Genomic DNA, 27,256 nt, shown 5'->3' on the forward strand with positions numbered 1-27,256 from the left:
AGATGACGACCAGACTACTCTGGCCCCTAGGCATTACGGTAGCCCACAAACCCATCACCACACTGATGAATTTAAAGGACCCTGTACCAACAATCAGCAGAGCGAACATCATATACAACATACCCTGCAAGGACTGCAACAAACATTACATTGGACAATAGGCAGGAAACTAGCCACCAGGATACATGAGCAGCAACTAGCCACCAGGATACATGACCAACTTTCACTAGTATCCATACACACAGACGAAAAGGGACTCCAGTTAACTGGAACAATTATGTCCATCCCGGGCAGTTTAAACAAAGACATGCAAAAGGGAATTCTTTGAGGCCTGGCAATCAAACAGAAACCCCATTAACAAGCATATGGATTTGGACCCCGTTTACTAACCTCTCTGAAAAAGAACCGGAAATGATATCACCCACCACAACAGACCAAGACAGATAAATGGCAAGCAAGAACAGAACACCAGCACCTCATCTGAGGCCCTCTGATGATGTTACCTCCCATGGTGATGATACGTCTGAGAACAAATCTACCAGCTCAGCGAGCAAACTTACAACCTGAGCTACAAATCTTCTCCAATTTCCCATAGACCATCCGTTATGTTTCCTTGTCTGGTTACAGGTCTAGTCTCAACAAAATAGGTGCAATGAGAGATGTTTGTGGTGCTGAATGATCCACAGTCTCCCCGCCTATGCCATCTAACTGTTCCTTTAACTGTCCTGGTGTTTGCCTTTGTTTTCCTGTTGTGTGTTTGAACATCTTGTATTGGCTCAGGATCCTTTGTGCTCTCATCACCCCTCACTACAGTTGTTTAAACTTTCTGACAGCTGTTATACTATCTCTGATGATCCAGACATGCTTTAAGTTTTGTTTTGAATTGTCAAATAGCTAGAACAAGGCAATATAATTGTTGTAAAGTCCAGATTCATGCCAATATTTTTATTAGATGCTTAAGATTACTTTGATATAAGAAGGGTAGACTTTTCAGTCAATGAATGTATTGGGAAATTTCCTGGGCTGTTCTAATTAGCTTGGGAACAGTGAATATTGCCATGTTGTCCCTTTCAGTACCTCACTTTAATCTTTAATTGGCTTAATTCTGTGAATTTGTACGCAGGTTAGTTTCACCCACTGTAACACAGCCAGCATGGAAATTGTCTGAACGTTGAAGAGTTTTGCATTAATTCAAGGGCATAGTGCCAGCCGAATTCAACAAAATATGATTGGAAATGACTTGTCACCTGCACTCCTTTCTCCCAAATGCTTCTGATCCCACCTGGTTTGATGTGGGACAGTGTTGTGCAGAAGCCAGATTTTCCCCTGCATCAACTGAGGTTGATCAGGACAATTGTAGTGAGCCGTCCATGCCAACATTTTTTCACTAGTCACCTTGATACCCCAGCGAAGCACAAACCTCACTAAAATAGATTATTGGAAGGCATCCACAGAGTCATGCAGCACAGAAACAAACACTTCAGTCCAACTCATCCATGCCAACCAAGTTTCCCAAACTAAATTCATTCCACTTGCCTGCATTTGGCCCATATCCTTTAAACCTTTCCTATTTATGTACCCATCCAAATGTCTTTTAAAAGTAACTGTACTTGCACCTACCACTTCCTCTGGCAGTTCATTCCACACACAAACCACCTTGTTTGTGAAAATGTTGCCCCTCAGGTCCCTTTCAAATCTTTCTCCTAAAAAATATGCCCCCTACTTTTGAGCTGCCCCACCCTAGGCAATTGACCGTTACTGTTCATCTTATCTATGCCCTTCATGATTTTATAAACGTCTATAAGGTCCAACTCAACCTTGTATACTTTGGTGATAAAAGTCCCAGTCTATCCTGATAAATCTTTTCTGAACCCTCTATTTAATAATATCCTTTCGAGGGCAGGGCAACCAGACCTGTACACAGTTCTCCAAATGTGGTCTCACCAATGTACAACCTTAACATAATGTCCCAACTCCTAAACTCAGTAGTCTAAGCAATGAAGGCAAGCATGCTAAACATGTTCTTAACCACCCTGTCTACATGTGATGCAACTTCCAAAGAACTATATGCCTGAACTCCTTGGTTTCTTTGTTTGACAGTGCTACCCAGGGCTCTACCATTAACTGTATAAGTCTTACCCTTGTTGGTTTTTCCAAAATGCAATACCTCACATTTATATCCAAATTAAACTCCATCTGCCACTGCTCAGTCCATTGGCCTGATTGATCAAGATTCCTTTATAATCTTCACTGCTGACAATGCCACCAATTTTAGTGTCATCTGCAAACCTAGTAACCATGCCTCCTAAATTCTCATCCAAATCGTTTATATAAATTACAAACAAAAGTGGACCCAACACCAATCTCTGCAGAACACGATTGGTTACAGGCCTCCAGTTCACCACCAACTTCTGCCTCCTACTGTCAAGCCAATTTAATATCCATTTGGCAAGCTTTCCCTGAATCCATGTGATCTAACTTTACTAATTAGTTTACCATATGGAACCCTGTCAAAGGCTTAGTCCATGTAGAAAATGTCTACTGCTCTGTCCTCCTCAATCTTTTTGGTTATGTCCTCAATCAAGTTAGTAAGGCATGACTTCCCATGCACAAAGCCATGCTGACTATCCCTAATCAGACCTTGCCTCCCCAAATGTATGTAAATCTTATCTCTCAGAATCTCCTCCATGAACTCCAAACTCTCATATCTAACATCAGCCAGCCTCCTGTCCTCGGACACCTCGCCCAAGGCTGCAAATGATGCAAATATCTCTCTTAGGTCTCCCGCAATTTCTTCCCTAACTTCTCACAATGCCCTGGGATATATTTGATCAGATCATGAAGATTTATCCACCTTGGATCTTTAAGACATGCAGTGCTTCCTTTTACTTAATGTGGACTGTCTTCAAGACCTCCGTATTTATTTTCCCAAGTTCCCTAACCTCCATTTCTTACTCTACAGTAGAAACTGCTGCTAAATATTTGTTTATTATCTCTCATCTCCTGTGGTTCTACACATAGACAACCTCATTGATCTTTAAGGGGCCCTATTTTCTCCTAGTTGCTTTTTCGCTCTTCATGTATTTGTAGAATCTCTTTGGATTATCTTTAGCCTTGGAAGATAAGGTTATCTCATATTCCCTTTTTGCCCTCCTGATTTCCTTGCATCCCTTGTACTCTTCAAGAGATTCACTTGATCGCCATTGTTTCTACCAAAATGACTCCTTAGCCTTGATCAGAGCCTCAATATTTTTATTCATCCATTGTTCCCTCTTCTTAGCAACCTTACTTTTCACTCTTACAGGAACATAATGCCTCTGAACTCTCGTGATCTCACTTTTGAAAGCGTCCCAGTTGCCAGTCATCCCTTTACCTGAGGACAGTTTACTCCAATCAACTCTCGAAAGTTCCTTGGAAGTTTCATACCATCAAAAATTTGAAAAACATCCAAAAGCGCTTGTAAACTCCTTCCCTAATAGAATCCCTACAATGTGGAAATAGGCAATTTTGGCCCAACAAGTCCACACTGACCCTCCGAAGAGTATCCCACCCAGATCCATTCCCCTACCCTATGACTGTACAGTTTCCCTGACTAATGCACCTAACCCACACATCCCCGAACACCATGGACAATTTAGCGTGGCCAGTTCACTCTAACCTGCACATCTTTGAACTGTGGGAGGAAACCAGAGCACCCTGAGAATGTGCAAACTCCACACAGACAGTCTCCAGAGGCCAGAATTGAACCTGGGTCCCTGGCGCTGTGAGACAGCAGTGCTAACCACTGAGCCACCAAGCTACCCTTAATTGATTTTCTTCCTTTTTCATTTAACTCTGTGAAACAGCCTGAAGACCTTGACTTTTTTTCCAGAAAACTTACTAAAGGAAAGTTTTATCTGCGTTCACTCTTTAACTCAGCATTGTCCTTTCCACTGTGTTTTGAATGTATTTAATATCTTAGAATGTATTGTTGAATGAATTTATTATCCTCACTTCCTTATGTAGTGATTAGGTTTCATAAGTAGAACTGCTCTTTATTAGTGCCGACCCTTTCATTATCCCTTAAACTTGGTTGTGAACATTCTTTAAATGAGAAATCCTACAGTGTTCTCTTGTTTAGCTCACTGTGGTCGTTGATTGTTATGTGCCTTCTCTAGATTTTGCGAATCACCGACGAGTGACCTCGAAATGAGAGGAAACAATCGAGGTAGGGGGAAACGGACCCGGCCTACTACAAATGCCCCAGTGATTGAGGCCACCACCGTGCCAGACAACAAGGTAGTCACCAAAACCCGGGCATGCACGAGTAGCAAGGGGCGTCGGGGCAGCCAGAACTCCTCGGACAGACGTACCCCAACTAACACAGTCGAGGACGTCAAGGCAAGCCCGTCAGCTGGAAACAAAAGGAAAAACAAGCCTGCTCCAGACTTGGACGTAACCTCGAGTTCTGAGGACTCAAAAGGAGGGAAGAGGATGCGTTCAAATTCACGCGGAACTGCAACCCCGACTCCGGTTACAGGGATGAAAAGCGAGCCTCCTGTGCCTGAGCATAACTGTCCGTCACCCGTTCTCATTGATTGTCCGCACCCTAACTGCAACAAGAAATACAAGCACATTAATGGCCTCCGCTATCACCAGGCCCATGCGCATACAGACAGTGACGGGAAACTTGAAGGAGATATTGACAGCGAGGAGAAGAACTCAGATGGTGAGGACTGCACCCAACACCCATCGCTGAGCCAGGATTCCAGCAGCTGCAATGGCTCTTCCAGCTCTCACACATTCTGCCAGGCAAAGGGCTCCATGTCCCCTGCTCGCTCAGTCACACCCAAAGGCAGGAGAGAAGGCAGCATGGAAGCTCATAGTCCTTCCCCTGCTGCAAAACTCATTGCTGGGAAGGGCTCTAGTAAAAAGAAAGTCTCTTCAGAGGCTGATACTGAGTCTGGTGGGATGTATAATATTGAGTGTTCGGAAGAAGGGCCTTCAGTGGCCAGCCCAAGTGATGATACAGGCAATGACGGAGACGATTCAAGCGAAAAGAAGTCAGTCTTGGAAAAGGATAAAGCCAAGAAGTCGAGCAGTTTGAAATCAGAGAAGCTTCCACTCAAAACCAAATCAGCCAGGCCCATTGTCCCTGCCATGCCTGCGCAGATGTACAGCTTTCCCACTACTGGGTTTACTGCATCTGGCCCAGGGCCTGCTCAGAGCCTGGCCACCACTGTGGTCCAAGCGATGTCCAAGAGCCCCCCACTCAAAGCCATTCAACCCAAGCCAACTGTCATGGGGGAGCCGTCAACAGTCAACCCAGCTCTCACCCCCTTAAAAGAGAAGAAGAAAAAAGAAAAGAAGAAGAAGGATGCCAAGGAAGCAGCAAGTCCCAAGCCACTGGGGAAAGGAGGAAAGCCTGAGGATGGCAAAAGCCCCTTCCGAGATTCCTCCGCAGATGCTGCTCCCAAAGGGGAGGGCCTCCTAAATGGTTCTTCTGAGTCACATGAGAGTCGCTTGGCAAGTATCAAAGCCGAAGCGGACAAAATCTACAGCTTCACCGACAATGCCCCGAGTCCCTCCATTGGCACAGCCAGCAGGCTAGAAGGCAGCAGCTTGGTAACACCCATCACTCCCTTACACGTGGTGACACAGAATGGAGCCGACAGTTCTTCAGTCAAGACCAATAGCCCAGCTTACTCTGACATCTCGGATGCAGGAGAAGATGGAGAGGGGAAGGGAGAAGGTGCCAAAGTCAAAACAACATCTCCGGACCAAATGGCGAAGGAAAGTGCCAAGAAAGCATTATTTTCCTCCTCATCGTCGACCTCCTCTTCTTCTTCATCCTCTTCTTCAAGAACTCAGCCACCTTTAACTAAGGAAACTCACTCTCCTTACTATCAAGGTTATGAAGCCTACTACTCTCCAAACTACCCCCACTCGAGCCCTGGGGGTGCCAGTAGTGGTTCAGGAGCAGTCAGTCATTCGGTCAAAATCAAGAAGGAAGTAGAGGAGGAGGGTGCAGAGGTGAGGGTCAAAGTTGAAAATGCAGATGATAAAAAGATTGACATGGGCACTACAAGTCACCATCCTTCAGTGATCCAGCAAAGGCCCCAAATGTACATGCAGCCTCTCTATTACGGCCAGTATGCATATATGCCTCAGTATGGGTACAGTGAGCAGGGATACCACAGTCATGTAATGAGCACAAATCCAGCATACAGGCAGCAATACGAAAAACTCTGTGAGGAACAACACAAGCAGAGGCAAGAGCAGAATCGTGGGAAACACAACACCAACGACACCGAGAAGAAGCAAGAGCATAGCATTAAAGATCGAGACAGGGAGGAATGGAAACAGAAGTCTTCTGCCTCAGCCACACTGTCAAAAGCCCCAAGCCTGACAGACCTTGCAAAGCCGGTGCCCAACAAACCTAAGGACTCAACGGACTCCATGAAATATGCCATTATGGCAAAAGCAGACGATGTCTCCAAGGTGCAGTCCCAGCAAGCTGAGGGACTAAAGATGAAATTGACTGAGGGGAGCCACCTTGGCAGGGAGTTATGTGAAACCAAACCCAGTCTAGAGTCCAGCAAACACTCAGGAATGGATCCAACACTATGGTACAGACAGGTAAGAATCAAATTCTGAAATCATACAGCTTGCAGGTTGTTCTACACTAACAGCCACCGTCAATACCCCAGCCCTCCACCCCAGATGAAGAATTAACAACAAAATTTCACTGCTATTTTTACATCAAAATGAATTGGAATCCATGTAAGTTAAATATGAACTAATAGTCAAATGATACATAAGTCGATAAATTTCACTTTAAAGTCTAAATATAACAAAGATATATCTTACAAAGCCACAGAGACCTGCATCACTCCCCACAGACAAGTGCAGTTCCAACTTTCTCTAATATCATCTCTGATGTGTGGAATATCTCAAATTTCCACTCAATTGATTCCGTCTCTAAGTCACATTCGTTACTAGCTGGATTCTACCTAAGGTTTTTGGAGGTGGGCATCACCAGAATGGTATGCACCTGTACAATAACCTTAGCTAGGTTTGCAACCGCCTTAGTGACACAAATTGCTCTTCAATAAATCCTAGCAAATGGTCTGGTCAGCTCTGACAAAACCCAAAGCAGCAACACTAGAATTGTCCAATTCCAGCTGGTGCTGTAACCATTCTTCAACATTCTGTCCAGTTTTACTGTGTTACACACATCATCTTCTCTTTCTGCCATCTGCAGATCTCTTAGCAGTCCTTTTCAAACATTTTTAAAAAAGAACAGTTACTTCCGTGTACATTTTGAAGAAATTATGAATTTAACTTGCTGCATTGCTTCCAGCTCAAAAGTCATCATGAACTATATCTTCACCTAACCTGACCGCAACACAATGGCATTGCCAGGCTTGATTTAATGGCCAGTCATTCGTGAATTCTGTTCCAAATAGCATAGAATTAAAATGCAAACTAAACTGATGCAAATATAAGGAAAGAAGTTGAATTAATGAATTGCCCATCACATCCTCAACATGGCCCAAAGTTCTTAATGGCCAATAAATTATGTTTTGAAATGCGTTGCTATCTTGAAAGCAAACCTGAACTGATTTGCACACAGCAAAGTGCCAAATTAAACTTACAAGATAAATGATCAGGTAACCTACTTTTTTGTTGGTAATGATCACAGAGTTGCTCAGGACACACACAACTTCTGTTTTTAAGAGAAGAACTATGGCTTTCCTTTATGTCCATCTGAATAAACACACAAGGCCACATTTTAATGTATTGTTCAAAGTTTGGCTCCCGTGGACACTATAGCATTTCCATAACCGTGCACTGCAATGTTAAGTTATGGAGTGAAGTTTACTCCCACAACCTTTTGACTCAACAAAAACTGCAACATTAATTTCTGTCGCACCATTAACATAATGAAATTTCCCAAAGCCAATTCACGGCAGCATTGTAAAACAAAATATGACATGAAGCCATGGTACAGAATGAGAGAACCGGCAAACAGTGTTATGGAATATTTCACTGTAGAGGCAACAAAGGCATGAATGAGGGTTTTGCAACAGATGACTTGAGGAAAGTTAGTGACAATTGGGCAATGTCGCAATGGGTCGAAATGGTGCAAAGGAGAAAATGGTGAATATTCACGTTGGTATGAACGTGAGGTCAGAAACGCATCTTAGGATCAAACATGACACCAAAGTTGTGAACACCATGGCTTAATCTTTGACTATCACCAGGGAGATGGTTGGAATCGGTAGCTAGGAAGGAGCTGAAACCAATAGCTTCAGACATCCCATGCATTATTGGAGGAAGGTTTTGCTCATCCAGTAGTGGCTCTCAGGTGAGCAGACTGATCACTTTGCAGCAGTGAGGAGTTGAGAAAGTGGTGGTAGATTAAAACTAGGTTTTGTTGTAAAACTTTACTGTAAAACCAATGATATGACTGAAGGGCAGCATCTAGATCAGGAACTCAGGTGTGAGGTGGCATGGATCAATCCTTAGTGGACACTAGAGGTTGTGGGTGTAGGAGAAAATAGGGAAACTATTCTGAGTGATTCTTTGGCTGCAGCTGGATGGAGAAGAATGGGACCACGGGAAAGCAGTCCCATTCCGCTGGAGAGCTGTTGGAGGGAAATAATGTGGTCAACTGTGTCAGAGACTGCAAGTGCTTCGAAAAGGATGAGGGGGGATATTAACCTTGACACAGTCTGCAGAATGTCACTTGTGACTTTGATTAGCTTTTCAATACTATGGCAGGGCAGAAATGGATTGGTAAAATTCAAGCTTAAAGTTGCAGTAAAGGTAGAAACAATTAGAGATTGATTGTGGTTTGCAAGGACTGTGGTCTAAAGTTTTTTTTGGGGGAAATACAAATGCTGCAGGTATGAGTTTCTAGCATTTACTGTATTCATCCAAATTCCAGCATCTTTCGTATTTTGCTTTCGTTCTAATGAAATTAAAGTTAAGTTAGTCCTCTTAAAGTTTGGGGAGAAGAACCATCAGAGCTAGTATTTTAGATCTGGTTAGTTAATGTCACCCTGGGTGCTGTATAACCCTGTTTTTAAAACTTAGGTCCACTCTTTTGCAATTTGGGGTGATAAATTTTTCAATTTATTTGAAAAGGTAGTCCTCTCAAATTATATTCTGTGGACCGTTGCATACTGGACATCATGTGAGTGACTGTGAATGCCATAAAGCTGAATTTCGACTAGGACTTGCAAAAGTTGAGTCATCCAGAGTAATTTCTTTTTTAAAATCTCTTTCCCCCTCAAATAACTCCAGTTAGTAAATCAAGGCTGAAGTCCTTGAAACTATTAAGAATTCACAAAGTATTACTGTTGCTTTTTGTGTCAGGTGATTCCATCCTGGCAGTGATTGAGGGTCTAACAACCTCATTGTCCTTGAGCGTCAAAATCGATTAGAGTTGGCAGACATGGATCCTTTTGAACTTGGTTGTGATAGCCAGTGTTTGTTATACAGAACACGAGTCACTGGCTACATTAAGGGAAAAGGCAAAGCAGTCAGGGAGTGGGCCAGGGAATTGGATAAATATCAGAAGCGAAAATATTTGAAGGCTACATTGGAAAGGTCAGAGAGTTGGGGCTAACTATATTGCTTTTGCAGGGAACTGGCTTCGTCACCATCGACCAAATATCCTTCCCCCATGTCATAAACATTGAACAAATATATGAAAAATAAATTTCCATTATCTGTGAAGAAGATTATTGAAATACTTCAAAACTGATTCCAGAATGTTCTCAGAAGAACTGCATAAAGTGCAGCTGAAGACTGTTCTTCCTTTTTTTTTAGGCATGAGCATTGGCTCGAAACTATGGAATTTCTTTCACTCAGAATTCAAATTTTTCATTCAGTTACATAGACTTAGTGCCACTGGTTTAATAAAATTAAAAACTGATTCAGCATAAATTCAGATTATGGAAGTATACTTTAGACATTGCAAGCCCAGCAACATCAGGTGGAGAAATCAACGTTTCGGGTACAATCCTTCTTCAGGACTAGATATGGGGGTGGGGGTAGGGGGAGCTACAGATAACGGAGGGTGTAGGGTGGGGAGAGTAACACATGATGAGATAGTGATGGTGAACACAGCTGGTGGGTACGACCTGGTTGATCGATGTGAGGGATGAATCCATTTGGTAGCTGGACGGAAGGGTCGGTAGGTGGCATGGAAGGGAGGAAGCGGGACTGGAAAGGGAGTTGGGGAATGGGTGGAAAGGTTATTTGAAATTGGAGAACTCAAAGTGAAATCCTCCAGCTTGTAGGCTTCCCAGGTGGATGATAAAGTGTTGTTGCTCCAATTTGCAGTCTGATCCACCATGGCAATGGAGGAGGCCAATGATGAACATGTTGGAGAGGGAGGGGGAATTGAAATGGGTGGTGACTGGGAGGTCAGGCTAGCCATTTTGGGCCTGGTGAAGATGCTTGGTGAAATGGTCACCTGGACTACATTGGCTCTCACTGATGTAGAGAAGACCACATTGAGGATGATATGTTGGATGCAGAGGTGGGAAGTGAGGACAAGGGGAACCCTATCTTTATTATGTTTGGAGGGGTATGGTGGTTCAGAGCAATGGAATGGGGAATGGAGGAGGTGCAGTGGAGGGCTATCATAACCGACTATTGCCGCACAATTCCCTTGTCAGTTTATACACTGGTACTGTTTGCTAATTCTTCCGCCATTACATAGGTCACTGCATCCTGCACCCAGGCTGAACTGAAGCGGTTCATCAACTTTGCTAACAACTTCCACACCGCCCTCAAATTCACTTGATCTATCTCAGACACCTCCCTCACCTTTCTTGACCTCTCCGTTTCCATCTACGGAGACAGTTTACGCACCAACATTTACTGTAAACCCACAGACTCCCATAGCTACCTGGACTACACCTCCTCCCACCTGTAGTCTGCAAAAACTCCATCCCACTTTCCCAATTCCTCCATCTCCGTCACATCTGCTCTGATGTGGAGGTGCTCCCCTTCCAGATGTCCTCCTATTTCAAACAGCAGTTTTCCCACCTCTGTCATCCAGACAGCCCTCCACCACACCTCACCCAGTCCCTGCTCCACTGCTGTAAAACACCACCTCCTTTACCTATAGCTCCCTTCTACCCCCAAATCTAGTCCTGAAGAAGGGTTACTGCCTGAAACGTTGACTTCTCCACTTCCTGGCGCTGCCTGGCTTGCTGTGGTTTGTCTCTGGCTTGTCTACTTTGGAGTCCAGCATCTGCAGTTTTTTTTGTCTCTACTTTAAGCATTAGCTTAACATCTTCAGATTTTCAGTGTTGCAGCTGCGATTCCACCTCCCCTTTCCCCTCTCCGTTTCCAAGGAAAGTATATGACATAGGGTGGTTTGTGTCGTTTGAAATGCCCACTGATCTATCCATTTCTGGATTGAGAATGTGGTGCCATTCTACTATTACTTTAGCTAACACCTAGATGTCTCTCCATTAGGAATCAGGTTTGAAATATTCAGGGCACACTCTTATTGCTATCTGTTTTAACAATTGAATGAGAGAGCTTTGTATACATTTTAAATGCAAGTTAGTGTGAAAAGGATTTCACCATGACATTGCCATAAGGTAGAATTTCACTTTGTCTCCTTCATCGAAATTGATAGCTGAACATTTTACATAGGTTATTAACATTCTATACTGAATTTCTGTGTTAAACATAAAAACTAGGAGCAGGAGTAGGCCTACTGGCCTCTCGAGCCTGCTCCACCATTCAATAAAAAGACAGCTGATCTGTTCATGGACTCATTCCACTTACCCACCTGCTCACCATAATCCTTAATTCCTTTACTGTGTCTCTTTGCCTTAAAAACATTCAGTGAGATAGTCTCAGCTGCTTCACTGGGTGGGGAATTCCACAGATTCACAACCCTTTGGGTGAAGAAGTACCTCCCTTAATTCAGCCCGAAATCTGCTCTCCCTTATTTAGAAGTTGAACCCCCCCCATCAGTGGAATTGAAAATCATGGAGATATGAACAGAAAATGCACACTTCTAATATAATTAATCTGAGCTGAATGTTTTTTGGAATTAAAACATTGTTGGTGCTAATTGCTTAATTAACTCTGTGATAGTGGCAAAGGAGTGATCCTTAACCATGGAGCCTTTCCTGATCCCAGTGACTTCAGGCTAATGCTGATGATATGTAGATGCCTGGACTGCTGAGGGCTGCACTGGACTAATGCTGCGATGTTTGCCTGGACGTCCTGGTGATGTTCATGGTCCTCATCCATGTTCCTTTGAAGTTGCAGAGCCACACACACACACACCTTGCAGAAGCAAACAGAATTAGAAGCAATGTAGATCCTGGCTAATGCATGAAAATTAGCTACTGAGGTGTGACAGTCACAGGAATAATGATTGGCATCTGTGGAATGTTAGAAACATTGCAGCGTGGAAAGAAGCCATTCATCCTGTGGTGCCTGTACCAGCTGAATGAATGATCCAACCTTTCTAATCCCACCTGAGCATCAGAGTCAGATCCTGATTCCTTCTCAGTGAGGGGTTCTGCCTGAAACACTAATCTGGGCACTGGATCAGTGGTGCTGGAAGAGCACAGCAATTCAGGCAGCATCCAAGGACAGGCAAAATCGACGTTTCGGGCAAAAGCCCTTCATCTGGGCAGTCAAGTCCAGACAGCCACCATCTGCAGGGTGAAAACTTTCGGGATGTGGGTGTTGCTGGCTAGGGAGCAATTATTACCCCTTATTAATTACCCTGTTAATAGTCAGCTACATCGCTGTGGGTCTGGAGTTACATGTAGGTCAAAGCAGGTAAGGATGGCAATTTCCTTCCCTCAAGGATATTAGTGAACCAGTTGGGTCTTTCCAACAATTGACAATGCATTCATGGTCGTCTCTTTAACTCTCTTTAATAGACTCTTTTTATTGAATTCAAATTCCATCATCTGCTGTGGCAGGATTCAAGCCTTTGTCCCTCGAACATTCCCTGAGATCCTGGATTAATAATATTAACAATAAGGCCACTAGACTATCGCCCATCCTTAGATCCCCGCTAATCCTTCTCCCTCGTAATTGACCTCTCCTAGTTTTCCGTGTCCAGTCTATCCAAACCTCTCATTATTTTACACACATCAATCAAACCTCCTCTGTCGAGCTATAACCAAATATCACCCTCGAGAGAGGGCAGTAATTTATTGGGAACACAGGGTGAGTTACATTTGCTCTTTGGAACACTAAAGGAAAGTTTCTCATCTATCGTTTTTAACATAAAATGCGAGGAATATTGTTGAAAAAATGAATCTACATATTGCTCAATCCTTGCCTCACTAGTTGCAATATGGGGCAACTTAAAGTTTGTTATCCTTCTATTGTGGGGGAAGAGAAATTCACAACAATATTAATTTTAAGTGGTATTAAAACTGTTGATTTTTTTTTCAGACAGTCACTGTGACAAGTCCCAGTTTTAGGTTAGACTGAACTTGCAAGAAAACATTAGATGGCATTAGAAGACATCTGTCGCAAACAATAAAATTCGACGAAGGGATGCATTGTCTGCAAAGTATAGTGGGCTGTCCCATGCATGTCACTGCCCATGTTTGTTTGCGTTGACAGAGTCTCTCTTATGCTTTAGTGAAGCTGAAGTGCATCTGTTTTGTCTGACAAACTTGGGCCGAGGAAGCACATGTTTTGGTGGGCAATTATAACACTGCTGCCTGCTCAAAACAAGAACGATTGCTAATTGGCTGAAAGTCTTGCTTAGGATCAGAGGGGCAAGAATTTTAATTTCCTGTGACAGAGAAGCTGACCTGTTCTGAGCGAGTTGTCAAGTTAATTATGAAATACAGTTGAGGTTGGATCACCTTTCCTGGACAGCAGCAGCTCTGGCATTGATGCAGCTCCCAGGAGCTCTTCTCCAAGCAACTACTTCAAACAGTTTGTTTTAATGTGTGTTTGCTTGCTTGTCAGGTGAGAAGTGCATTATCATGTGAAATGGAACTGGGGATCAATGTCCAAACAGCCATTGCCATGTCCTAGGAGGGTGGCATTGCATTTTCTTTGCCCTGTCCTCAGATCTCTACTACCTAAGATCAGAATAGTTTGAAGGGATGACTCTGAGAGCTCATGGGTCAAGTATTTATCCCAAAATGTTAAGTTTGTCCAGGGTGGCAGAAGGGGATGGGGGTCTTCATCTCCACAATGATGGCTTTACTCCTGAGCAAAAGGGAGACTCTGGTTCAGTCAATGGTCTGTCTCCATTTTGTTTCTGTATAAAACAAAGTGGGCCAGTTCACCTTCTGGCTGTGTTAAGAGGGGAGGACCTTCGAGTTTCCCTTCAACACAGTTTTAAATTTACTGCTGCTACAACAGCAAGATCACTGATTTGACCCTCCATCTGGAGGGTAATGTCTGTAAGACCATAAGATACAGGAGCAGAAATTAGGCCATTCGGCCCATTGAGTCTGCTCCTCCATTCAGTTATGGCTGATAGGTTTCTCAACCCCATTTTCCTGCTTTCTCCCTGTAACCTTTTATCTCCTTGGCACTTAAATCTCTGTTTTAAATATACTCAGTAATCTGACCTCCAGATTACTGGAGGTGGCAATGAATTCCAAAGATTCCGCACTCTCTGGCTGAAGGAGTTTCTCCTTAACTCTATTCTAAAAGGTCTTCCCCTTACTCTAAGGATGTGCTCCCTGCATCCTAATCTCCCCTGCCAGCAGAAGTATCTTCCCAACATCCACTCTGTCCAGGCCATTCAGTACTCTGTAAGTTTCAATCAAATTCCCCCCCCCCCCCCCCCCACCCACCCCTTACCCTTCGAAACTCCATTGAATATAGTCGCAGAGTCCTCAAACTTTCCTCATGTGTTAAGCCTTTCATTCCTGGGATCAGTCTCGTGAATCTTCTCTGGCCAATACATCTTTCCTGCGGTATGGGGCCCAAAATTGCTCACAATACCCTAAGGCTCTGGTCAGAACACATTTATAAAGCCCTAGAAGAACATCCCTGCTTTTATATTCTAGTCCTCTTGAGATGAATGACACCATTGTATTTGCCTTCCAAACTACCAACTCAACTTAAGAGAATCATGAACTAGGACTCCCAAGTTCTTTTGCACTTCAGACTTCTGAATTTTCTCCCCATTTAGAAAACAATCCATGCTTCTATTCTCTTCCTACAAAAGTGCATATCCTTACACTTCCACACGTTGTATTTCACCCGCCATTTCTTTGCCTACTCTCCCAACCTGTTTAAATCTTTCTGCTCAGTATTACCTGCCCCTCTACCCATCTTGGTGTTACCTGCAAAACTAGCCAGAACGCCCTCAGTTCCTTCCTCTAGATCGTTAATGTTTACAGTGAAAAGTTGTGGTCCCAACACCGACCCTTGTGAAACACCACTTGTCTCCGGCTGCCGTCCTGAGAAGGTCCCTTTTATACCCACTCTCTGCTTTCTGTGAGACAGCCAAGCTTCTATCCACGCTAGTAGCTGGCCTCCAACACCATGGGTCCTTATCTTACTCAGCAAACTCCTGCGCGGCACTTTATCAAAGGCCTTCTGGAAGTCCAGATAGATAGACAACATCCATTGGCTCTCCTTGGTCTAACCTACTTGTTAACTCCTCAAAGAATTCTAACAGATTTGTCAAGCATGACCTCCCTTGATGAAACCATGCTGATTTTGCCCTATTTTACCATGCATTTCCAAGTATTTAGAAGGTGTCCGTTAGGTGGCAGTATGGATCCCAGAGTTTTTACACAAGAAAATCTCTGATTACTATCCATAATTTCAGTTTTGAGGTGTCTGTGACATCAACTTAACTCAGATGGCCCCATAATTAGATGGCCCCAGTGTTCTCTGCTAGAGCATGCACTTGGAAATTAGCTCTCCCCTCAACCTCAACATGTGTTTGTTCCAGGGATGTGAAGAGAACATTATTTATATTTTTTATAAGAGAGCACCTTGTCCATTACCATTTAAAGCACAACTTCCAGTACTCTATGAGAGAGTTGGCTGAAGCCCTTTCTAATCAGGTGGATCTTACAATTAAGCCACATGAGTAAATTCAGAAGAAAAGGTTAGTCACTTCTTTATGAGGTCTGAAACGTGACTTCCCTCTAACCTTTTAAATGTTGTTTAATCTGTGTTTTCCTGCCAACTGCATGCTCCAGTCTTGGTTGGCTGCTCTGTTGGAGGATCTTCCATCATTGAGTTCACAATGGATTGCACCTGTGGCCTCACTCAAAGTTCCCTTCCACATACAGAATTGCAATTCCCTCTGATATACAATGCTACGATTTTAAGAATCTTCCTGTAGATTGGGAAAATCAGATTGGTAGAAGTCGCCATGAAGAAGAACTCATAGAATGTTATTTAGAATAGTAGCCCAGAATAATAAGTTGTGGATCCAGCCAGGTATCAAACTATTTTTGGAGCTGGTAATGTTTGATGAGGCAGGTTTAATAAGTTATGTCGGACCAGAAGATTCCCCAGGAAATAGTGATCATAACAAGGTGGAATTTAGCTTTCAGTTTGAAAGGGAGAAAATTGGGTTGGAAACAACTGTGCTAACTTTAAATAAGGATAATTACTGAGGATTGAGGACAGAGCCAACTGGAGTGGACTGGGAAAGGGGTTGAGCAAGAAGGAAGGATTAGGAGCAATGGCAGACAAATAAGAAAGGAGTTCATGACTCACAACAAAGATATATCCCAGTGAGGAGAAAGGATTCTAGGAATGGGATAAGCCAACCATTTTTAACTATGTAAGTTAAAGATAGCATCAAATTGAAAGAAAAAAAAACATACATGTGACAAAGATTAGTAATGAGCTAGAAAATTCAGAAACTTTTAAAAACCAACCAAAAAATGACCTATATAGTAATAGAGGTAAAAGATAAATGTTTAAAGGTAAACCTGGACTTAATATCAAGACACATACCAAGAGCTCCCTCGATGGCAGGAGATCAGGAGACCAAAACTATACACAGTACCCAAGAATAGGTCTCACCCAAGAACTCTACAACTGCAGCAAGAAATCATTACTTCTCAGTCAAATCTCTTTACAATGAAGGCCAACATAATTTACCTTTCTAATTGATTGCTGAACTTACAAGCTAACTTTTATTTGAACAAGGATATCCAAATCCCTTTGGACACAGGCACTTTTAAGCCCCTTATCATTTAGTAAACATTGTACCTTTGTATTCTTTCGCAAGGTGAATAATTTCATACTTCCTTCCATTAGGTTCTATCTGCCATGTTCTAACTCATTCACTTAGTCTGTCCAAGACCTCCTGAAACTTCCTGACATCCTGCTCACAACTTACATTTCCACCCAGGTCAGTTCATCAGCAAATTTGGAAATCTTACATTGGCCCTCATATGCAGGGAGGCAATGGCCCAGTGTTGTTATCACTAGACACTGTTCTGCAGACCCGGGTTCGAATCCCCCCCCCCCCCCATGGCGGATGGTGGAATTTGAATTTAAAAAAACTCTGGAATTAGGAATCTACTGATGACCATGAAACCATTGTTGGATAAACCCGTCTGGTTCACTAATGTCCTTCAGGAAAGGAAATCTGCCATCTTCACCGAGTCTGGCCTACATCTGACTACAGATTCACAGCAGTGTGGTTGACTGTCAGTTGCCCTCTGAAATGGCCTGGCTAGCCATTCAGTGTACCAGTCATTACAAAGTCTCAAAAGAAATGCAACCAGATGAATCACCTGGCATCGAGCTAGGCACCGGAAAAGGAAACCACCTGGTTACTGCATATAGCCCTCTCTCGGCTGATGAATCAGTTCTCCTCAATGTTGAACAACACTTGGAGGAAGCAGTGGAGGTGGAAAAATCTACTCTGGGCAGAGGATTTCAATATCCACTGCTAGGTTCAGCAGCACTACTACTGATGGAACTAGTCTGGTCCTAAAGGGTAAATGGTGAGGGAACCAACAAGAAAGAAAACATACTTGACCTCATCCTTATCAATAAGCTGGCTGCAGATACATCTGTCCATGAAAGCATCCATAACAGTGACCACCGCACAGTCCCAACTTCACATTGAGAAAAATCTCCATTGTGTTGGGTGGCACTATCACCGTGCTAAAAGGGAAAGAGCAGATCTAGCAACTCAAGACCAGGCATCCATAAGATGTTGAGGGCCATCAATAGCGGAAGGATTGCACATTGTGTGACCTCATATATCCCCCGCTCGCCCAATACCATCAAGCCTGGTTCAATGGACAGTGCAGGGAGGCATGGCAGTAGTAGCATTAGGCATGCCTAAAAATGAGATGTCAACCTGCTTAAGTGCTTGCATGCCAAACAGCATAAGCAGCAAATGATCCCACAGCCAACAGATCAGATCTAACCTCTGCAGTCCTGCCACATCTAGTCATTAATGGTAGCACAGTTGAACAATGCACTGGAGTAGGAGGCTCCACAAACATCCCCATCCTAATGATGGAAGAGCCCAGCACATCAGTGCAAAAGATAAGGCTGAAGCATGCACAGCAATCTTCAGCCAGAAGTGCCGAGTGGATGATCCATCTCGGCCTCCTCCAGTGGTCCCCAATGTTACAGGTATCAGTCTCAGCCAATTCGATTCACACCACGAGATATGAAGAAATGATTGGAGACACTGGATACTGCAAAGCTATGGACCTTGACAACATTCCGGCAATAGGACTGAAGTCTTGTGCTCCAGAACCTGCTGCTCCCCTAGCTGGGGAGTCCAGTACAGTCACAACACTGGCATTCACCCGACAATGTGGAAAATTTTTGCTTTGTCCCATACGCAAAAAGCAGAACAAATTCAACCCAGCCAATTGTTGCCCCATCTCTGCAGGAGTTCCTCAGTACTGTCTTAGGCCCAACTATCTTTAGCTGCTTCATTAATGACCCTCCCTCCAACATAAGGTGAAGGTATTCACCAATGATTGCACAATGCTCAGCACCATTTGCAATTCCTCAGATACTGAAGCAGTCCATGTTCAAATGTGACAAGATCTGGACAGTATCCAGGCTTGGGCTGACAAGTGGCAAGTTACCTGCCACACATATGTCACGTTATGAACCCCACCCAATAAGAGACAATTTAACCATTGCCCCATGACATTCAGTGGTATCACCATCATTGAATCCCCCACTACCAACATCCTGGGGGTTACCATCAAACAGAAACTCAACTGGACTTGTCACACAAACACACTGACTACAAGAGCAGGTCAGAGGCCAGGAATATTGCGGCAAGTAACTCACCTACTGACTCCCCAAAGCCTCTCCATCATCTGTAAGGCATAGGTCAGGAGTGTGATGGAATACTCCCCACTTGCCTGGATGGGTGCAGCTCCAACAGCACTCAAGAAGCTTGACAGTATCGAGGACAAAGCAGCCCGCTTGACTGGCACTAAATCCACAAATACCCACTCCCTCCACCACCAACACTCAGCAGCAGTGTACTATCTCCTAGATGCACTACAGAAGTTCACCCAAGACCTCAGACAGCACCTTCCAAACCCACTTCCATCTAGGAGGCTAATGATAACAAATGTATGGGAGTGCCACCACCTTCAAGCCACTTACCATCCTGACTTGGAAATATATCACTGTTCCTTCAGTGTCACTGGGTCAGAAGCTTGGAATTCCCTCCCTAAGGGTATGTGGGTCAACGCACAGCAGGTGGACTGCAACGATTCAAAAAGGTAGCTCACCCACACCTTCTCAAGGGCAACTTTGGCCAGGCAATAACTGCTGGCCAGCCAGCAACGTCCACACCCACAAATTAATGTTAAAAAGTATCCAAATCATGGAGAGAGATTGTTAGCAGTCAGAACCTGACCTACGATGGTAATCCCAAAGTGCTTCACAGTAGTCAGGTACTTTGGAAGTGTGATCACATAGGAAATACTGTAGTCTGCAGTGTACGTATAATGTCCTTCAAATAGCCATGTGATATTGAGCCAATATTCTAGGGATAGTCGTTGAAAATAAATATCGTCCAGGAGGATAGGGTGGTCTTCTTTGATAGCGGATGTGGGATCTTTTCCTTCTATCTGAGCGGATGGGCCGGGCCTTGGGTTTCATGTCTCCTACAAAAGATGGGCATTTCCTCAGTACAGCCCTGAGAGGCAACCTAAAATACGGGTTCAAGTCTCTGTCATGTACTTGAACCTAAAATCTCCTGTCAGAATTGAGGGACAACCACTGAGCCATGTTCAGATGCAATCTTATACCGAGACATGGCAACAATTGAGATTCTTTGAAATGCTTTACATTGGATTGACAATTTTTCCCAATTTGATGGTGGGATTGGAGGTAGGAGAAGGAAAAAGCAGCCAATGACATTTCAAACTTTGAGGATGGATGTTGTCCTCAAATTAACTTGACAGTGATCACCATTAGCAGCATTTTCCTTACAGATTTGTCTTGGGGTATCTGCTGTGCATTTTACTACCGCTGTCCCTCAGACTTGCTCACATACCTCGTCTGTTTCCCACCTGGTGGACTCGGTGCATAACACATTTTTGTGAGTTTGTGTTACCGTGTAAGCGGATTTATAGAAAGCCCTTCAAGGTCCACTAAGTAGGAAGCTTTAAATAAAGCACAGATGGAAAATGTGATGTGATTGTAGCCTTAAAGGGAAAAGTCCTCTATATAATCCCATGCTTCTTTAAAAAAAGAACGCCCATATTGTATATAGCAAACCTTGGTTTGCAGACTCCTGACTGCTACACGGTGGCGTGTAATCTATCTGTTTTTGTATTTATAGCAGATTACAGAGATAGAACCTGATCCTAGCTCATTTACTCAGTACTGCAGTTCATTGCATCTTGTGCCGAGACATGGCAGTGACTTTAATTCTTCATCACTAAAGGGATTTTCGAGATGCCAGCTAATTCATTCCTGGAGAGAGGTGAGAGGCCGCTCCCAGTAGCCCATTTGGCAAATCCTAAAGCATATTCTGTGTTTGTGAGTTATAATCCTGTCTGTGGTGGAAAGCACTCTGTTCATTATACCCTTAGAACTGTATGTATGTGTCAGCATTTGATTTTTTGATGCATCAGGGATTCCACATGATGAATTTTCACTTTTATTCATGTCTTCACTGTGATGTAGAATGTTTAGAAATCGCAATGCTGCACTTAGAGCCAGCCACCAACAATCTACCCAGAATTGAATTAGATTTCAGCATTGTGTTCATCTAAAATTGCACAGTTGGAGAGCAGTGAATGGAATGCACTGGGACAATAGAAACTCACTGGAGAGCTGTAAGGAGGACACCTCGAAATACTCAGGGAAAGAGATGCATTTATCTAAGTATGCAGCATACAAACTGGAGAGTGGTGCAAGATGAAATTCATTCTGTTAGATTGATCTATCAGGTTTACATTTTATGGTAGCCCGTTGAGTGTATCTTTACCTTAACCAAAGCCATATTGAGAATGCCTTTGAAAGAGAATGCAAAGTGGTGACTTTTATGTCAATACAGGTACGTTAGAATTGTCAAACAGTTAAGGAGGAGGCTTTTTCACCCATTGTGTCCATGCTTGCAAACACAACTATCTCTTCAATTCCCTTGCAAATTATTTTCCCTTCCAATAATTATTCAATTTTCTTTTGAGGGCCTGGATTGAATCTGCCTCCTGCATACTGTCAGGCTTCACATGCAACGTCGACTTAATTTCATCACCATGCTTTTCAGTTGGTCAGACTCAAATAGCCATCTCCAGCGTCTTCCAAAGCCTGTTCTGTCCTGCTACAGGGGTTGAGATTTTGCACATGGGACGATGGTGATTAATGGAGCAACACTATTCCCAAAAATAATCTGTGTTTCACGCTGGTATACAACTCAACTAAGAGCAGGGTTATATTTAATATTCAATTCCAACAATTATGCAATGGTCCTGCTGTAAATTTAATCCTTTCTTAAATAAGTATTTGCATATAAGCTGTGATAAATGTTATGAGATGACACGTGGTGTTGATGTTGAGCTTCATATTTATTGTTAAAAATCGTGCTTTTAATTTAACTATGCACTAATTTAAAAACCCTGAGGCAGCAGTGGTCAGCACCGCTGCCTCACAGCGCCAGAGACCCGGGTTCAATTCCCGCCTCAGGCGACTGTGTGGAGTTTGCACGTTCTCCCCGTGGCTGCGTGGGTTTCCTCCGGGTGCTCCGGTTTCCTCCCACAGTCCAAAGATGTGCAGGTTAGGTGAATTGGCCATGCTAAATTGCCCATAGTGTTAGGTGAAGGGGTAAATGTAGGGGTATGGGTGGGTTGCGGGTTGGTGTGGACTTGTTGGGCCGAAGGGCCTGTTTCCACACTGTAAGTAATCTAATCTAATATGCATGAGTTTAGGTAATAAAGCTATCATTTGACCATATTACATGCTCTCTTTAACGATATTGAGATTTTCCTTGAATGTTAGTGAGCATTCCCTCACTAAACCAGACCAAACTGGGTTCTGTCAGCCGATGTGGATTTCAGCCAGGGTAGTGGTACAGGGGACAGTCAGGATTAACAATATCCTAATTCAGGTCAACGGAAGTAGCTGGGATTCTGCTTCCAATGAAAAGCAGAAATGCAGAGCATTGAGTGCAGTAAGGACTGGCTGGGGCTTATCTCCATGCTCGACTAGGTCAGAGTTAGTGCCTTATTCTGAAGATTAGTTAATTACTTCAGGAATGGGATGGAGGAAAGAGACTAGCAGCGCAAACATTGCTCCATTGCTTCGGCTACCAGCTTGTAGAGGTCTTCATTAAAATTACAAAGGGCTGTATTAAAGAGCAGAAGGGACATGTAACAAGAAAAGCTATCATTGCCCTTCAACCAAAAAGCCTGTTTGGAAGTGAGCATTAGGTTTAAGTTTTCTGCTAACAGGCAGCTTCTGACAGAAGTGTAAGAATTGCAGTTCATTAGACACTGATATCTAACATCAGTAATATTGCACAGACCCTGGGAGTAGAAATAAAATTGAACTATACTCAGAATGTAAGAAATCTGGAACAACCCGCCCAGCTGCCTTTCAGCTCCCCTGATCTTGGGGATGCTGCAGGAAGTTTGTGTCACAGGACACTTCAGGGTGGAGTTTTCTATGCTCAGGGACACCTTCCTTAACCAGCTGTGAATAGGTCCACTTGAGATATTTTTCTGGACAGTGTACTGTTTTGAAGGGCTGTCTGACGTTTTGCAACTACATTCACTGCCTCACCAACATATTTATTATTTGACACTATCTTAGGTGTATTTAATCGCACTTAAGTTGTGGATAAAGTGCAGGAACAGAGGGGAGCAGCCATTCTCCTTAGAAATGTGAAGTAGCTTAATTGTGAAGTAGTTATCCCACAGAGCAAAATGGAAACATTATTTTCCCAAAGTGCTACTTTCAAGGAGAAAGTGTACACTGTCCACAGCCTTCCTGAAATGGTACAGAAAAGCTATGTTCCTATGTTGAACCTGATCTTATTTCCAACAGAGGAGCTCCTCCCCATAAGAGTCATTTGAATGGTAAATGTCTCCACAGTTTCCAGTATGCTGCAACAGTTAATGTTGGACTGGCTGGTGGAGGAAGGCAAGACGCTCTCAAAAGAGAAGTACCCTGGCTAAGTCCTTAGCCCTTATAAAAGATTTTTGTTCAACAGTACCCTCGCCCACTGTCTCTGCTTGAGGTTCATAAAGGTCAAGTGGTTCAGGAGTCACCAATCCCACTGCAGGTACAGCTGGGTGCCTGATTGCTACCTGCCATCCGAAACCGGTTCCTGGTCATAGTGGGAAGGTGAAAGTAGTTTGTAGAAACTCCATCTCTCCCAAGACTCCCTACACACCCCTTCACATTTTCCCCTTCTATCGGGATCAATTCCTATTTTTTTCTTCAACAAAATCATATTTTGTGGGAATACAGCCGTGATCGGAATCTGCCCATATTTGGGACCTGTATCTTCTCTTCTAATGGGACTTTGTCTTATTGTGCAGACCTGCTTTCTGAATTACACTGTCTCCTTGCTGCTTAACTGGCCTGATAAAGAGTGGACAGTGCTTCACAGGATCAAGTGGTAGTTTCTAACAGCAGTCAAGCCAGCTCGCAGCTTTTCTCAGTGCAGGCTACTATCGGAATTACAGGAGGCATCTGGTAGAACAGTCAAAGGAACTGCGCTCTTTCCCAGCTCCAGCTGCGTATTTTACTGTGAGAGATGATTGAGAGAGGGAACTGACTTTGTGGAGGATTATAGGAATGAATGTGCTGTGTATCAAAGCGGTCAGTCCCAACAAATTACTCACTTGCCCCAGTCATTGTTTTCCTAATTAGGAAGGCTTCTATTGGCTGCGTTAAAGAAAAGCCAAACTGCCTCACTTTGCTGTCACCATCTCAAAACATTGGGTGTTCAGATACATGCTTATATTAAACCCTTAAGCAGCAGCATGTTCTGCTAACATATAGTCTGGGATTCTGTGAAGTTGCACATTGGCTTTGTGGGGAAGCTGAGCAACTTTTCATCTCTACAGGTGCCAATAAGAAGCACCTGCCATTCCATAGCTGTTTGTTTCACACGATTGACCGAGTCCAGCAGGGTCTTGGCACTTCCACCTGATTGCACTTGTTAGTGTCATTGGGACTGAATGGAATCACCGAGTGTTGTGTTTTTCAGGAATCTGAAAGCAGGCTGTGGTCTTACGTCTATCCGAATAAGTACTCGGAGCAACAAAAGGCAGAAGAGGAACGGTGGAAGGAGGCAGAGCGGGACCGGAAATTCAAAGAAGAAAGCTCCTCGCGACTAAGAAGCAAAGAGATAGCAGTAAAAGAGGAAAGCAAAGACAGCATGTGCTTGGAATCCCGTTCGACCTCTCTGGAAGAGTGCCGATCTGTTGGGAAAGATCCCAGATCAGGACTTCACATTCCTGTGTCCTCCTCCATGGTTCAGCACCCATCTTACATGCCATACGTCCATGGTTATCCGTATGGGAAACCATATGAAACCCCACACCCAGGATTTCGAGGAGTGGCGCCAATGATGATGCAGAACTATCCAGGTAAAAGCATGGATTTCTTTATTGCTGCAAAGAATTCTGGGTGAATTACCAAGCCAGCAGCTGATTATTAAAATCCAGAAACAATTGACTTGTAGTATCAATACTTGCTAAAACAGTAGCAAACCAGAAACACAGCTCACAAATTATTTTGTTTGTACATGGGATGTGGACGCCTCTGGCTCGGCCAGTATTTATTGTCCATTCCTGATGGTCCTGGAACTGAGTAGCATGCCAGGCTGTTTCAGAGGACCATTAATTTTCAACCCCATTGCTATTGATTTGGAATAACATGTAGCTCAGCTCACCTAAATACAGCAGATTTCATTCCCTAAGGGACATTTAGAACCGAATGGGATTTTATGACAATCTGTCTTTCACTTTACAATCCAGGTTTTTAATTAAATTCAGACTTCACTATGTGCCACAGTGGGATTAAAACTCATATTACCATATTCGCCCGAAGTTCTCGATTACTGGAGTAGTAATATTGCCACTATACCATTACTGTCCCTTGATTCTGGTTAATGTTTATGGTTTTGAACTACTCTCTTGATTATCAACTCTTTGGTCTCTATAACCAGTACTGCACTCTAACTCTTGGCCCCTTCTTAGAAATTCAGTAGCAAATACAGAAGGTGCAGGAAAAGCTCAGCAGGTCTGGCAGCATCTGTGCAGAGAAATCAGAGTTAACGTTTCGGATCCAGTGACCCTTCCTCAGAACTTAGAAATTCAGTGTTTGATTCAAATGAGGTGGAGCAGAAATGAAGAGCCAGTATTCCAGCTGCATGTTTTAAGCGGATTTTGTAGGTAATGTTTCAATGGCATGGTGTCACCCAATTGCACACCCAACACTGCACAACACATAGGGATGTATAATTACAGCCTAGCATTGCTGAGTCCTTGTCCTCAGCTGCATCACTATTGGGAGGTGCAGAGCAGATAACAGCGCATTTCAGCAAAGTCATCACTATAGTGGACCGTCCAGCATAGGAGAAGATCAGAGAGGCTTGCAGGGAAAAGAGAGTAGTAGAGACAGTCACATTAAGGGCTCACTGTGTTTGCAGCTGAGATGAATCATGAGTATCTGCCCCATCTGTGGGGGAGGGAGGGCTGAGGGAGTTATTGGGGAAGTAGGTAATATTATTGATATAAATGATGGAATGGAGATTAGTATTTGAATTTACAAACCATATCAACTTGGAAGGGAGGACACTGGGAGCAATAGGGAACATTAATTAAGTGGCTGGCCAAATGTGGAATTGATTGTAGGGATTGATTGTACGGAACTTGTGCGTGGAGACTGAGCAAATAGGGAAAGCCCTAAATGAGTTTTTTGCTTCGGTTTTCACTAAGGAAAGGGACCTTGTGAATGAGAATTTTGAGGAGCTGGGATCCAGGCTTGAACAGATCAAGATTGATGAAGTTGATGTGCTGGAAATTTTGGCAAACATTAAGATTGATAACATTAAGATTTACCCCAGGCTGCTCTGGGAAGTGAGAGAGGAGGTTGCTAAGCTGCTGGTGAAGATCTTTGCCTCCTCACTGACCCAGGGAGTCGTACCGGAAGATTGGAGGGAGGCGAATGTTGTTCCTCTTTTCAAGAAGGGGAATAGGGAAATTCCTGGCAATTACAGACCAGTCAGTCTTATGTCTGTAGTTAGCAAGGGTTTGGAAAGAATTCTGAGGGATAGGATTTATGACTATTTGGAAAAGCATAGCGTAATTAAAGGCAGTCATCTTGGCTTTGTGAGGGGCAGGTCTTGCCTCACAAATCTTATTGAGTTCTTTGAGGAGGTGACAAGACAGGTCGACAAGGGTCGAGCAGTGGATGTGGTGTATATGGACTTCAGTAAGACATTTGATAGGGTTCCCCATGGTAGGTTCATTCATAAAGTCAGGAAGGATGAGATACTGGGAGATTTGGCTATCTGGGTTCAGAATTGGTTGGCTGACAGAAGGCAGAGAGTGGTTGTAGATGGAAAGTATTCTGCCAAGAGGTCAGTGGTGAGTAGTGTCCCGCAGGGCTCTGTTCTTGGGCCTCTGCTCTTTGTAGTTTTTATAAATGACTTGGATGAGGAGGTTGAGGAGTGCGTTAGTAAATTTGCAGATGACACAAAGGTTAGATGTGCTGTTGATAGTATCGAGGGCTGTTGCAGGCTGCAGCGTGATGTAGACAGGAAGCAGAACTGGGCTGAGAAATGGCAGATGGAGTTCAACCT

At 43.6% G+C, this 27,256-nt stretch overlaps 1 protein-coding gene across 11 annotated transcripts in view; it reads left to right on the forward strand.

Moving 5' to 3' along the window:
- LOC122542586 (zinc finger protein 609-like) overlaps positions 1-27,256 on the forward strand; it is a 202,272-nt gene that overhangs the window by 141,853 nt on the left and 33,163 nt on the right. For 6 of the 11 annotated variants that reach the window (XM_043680510.1, XM_043680504.1, XM_043680503.1 and 3 more), the window contains exons 4-6: positions 4,158-6,618; positions 20,777-20,920; positions 24,656-25,037. In XM_043680510.1, the coding sequence (XP_043536445.1) occupies positions 4,158-6,618; positions 20,777-20,920; positions 24,656-25,037 (2,987 nt within the window). The remainder of the gene's footprint in view (positions 1-4,157; positions 6,619-20,776; positions 20,921-24,655; positions 25,038-27,256) is intronic. The other 5 variants (XM_043680512.1, XM_043680511.1, XM_043680513.1 and 2 more) reach the window with 2 other exon arrangements.

This window comes from Chiloscyllium plagiosum, chromosome 40 (assembly GCF_004010195.1).
Source record: "Chiloscyllium plagiosum isolate BGI_BamShark_2017 chromosome 40, ASM401019v2, whole genome shotgun sequence".
In the NCBI taxonomy this organism is placed as follows: Eukaryota; Metazoa; Chordata; class Chondrichthyes; order Orectolobiformes; family Hemiscylliidae; genus Chiloscyllium; species Chiloscyllium plagiosum.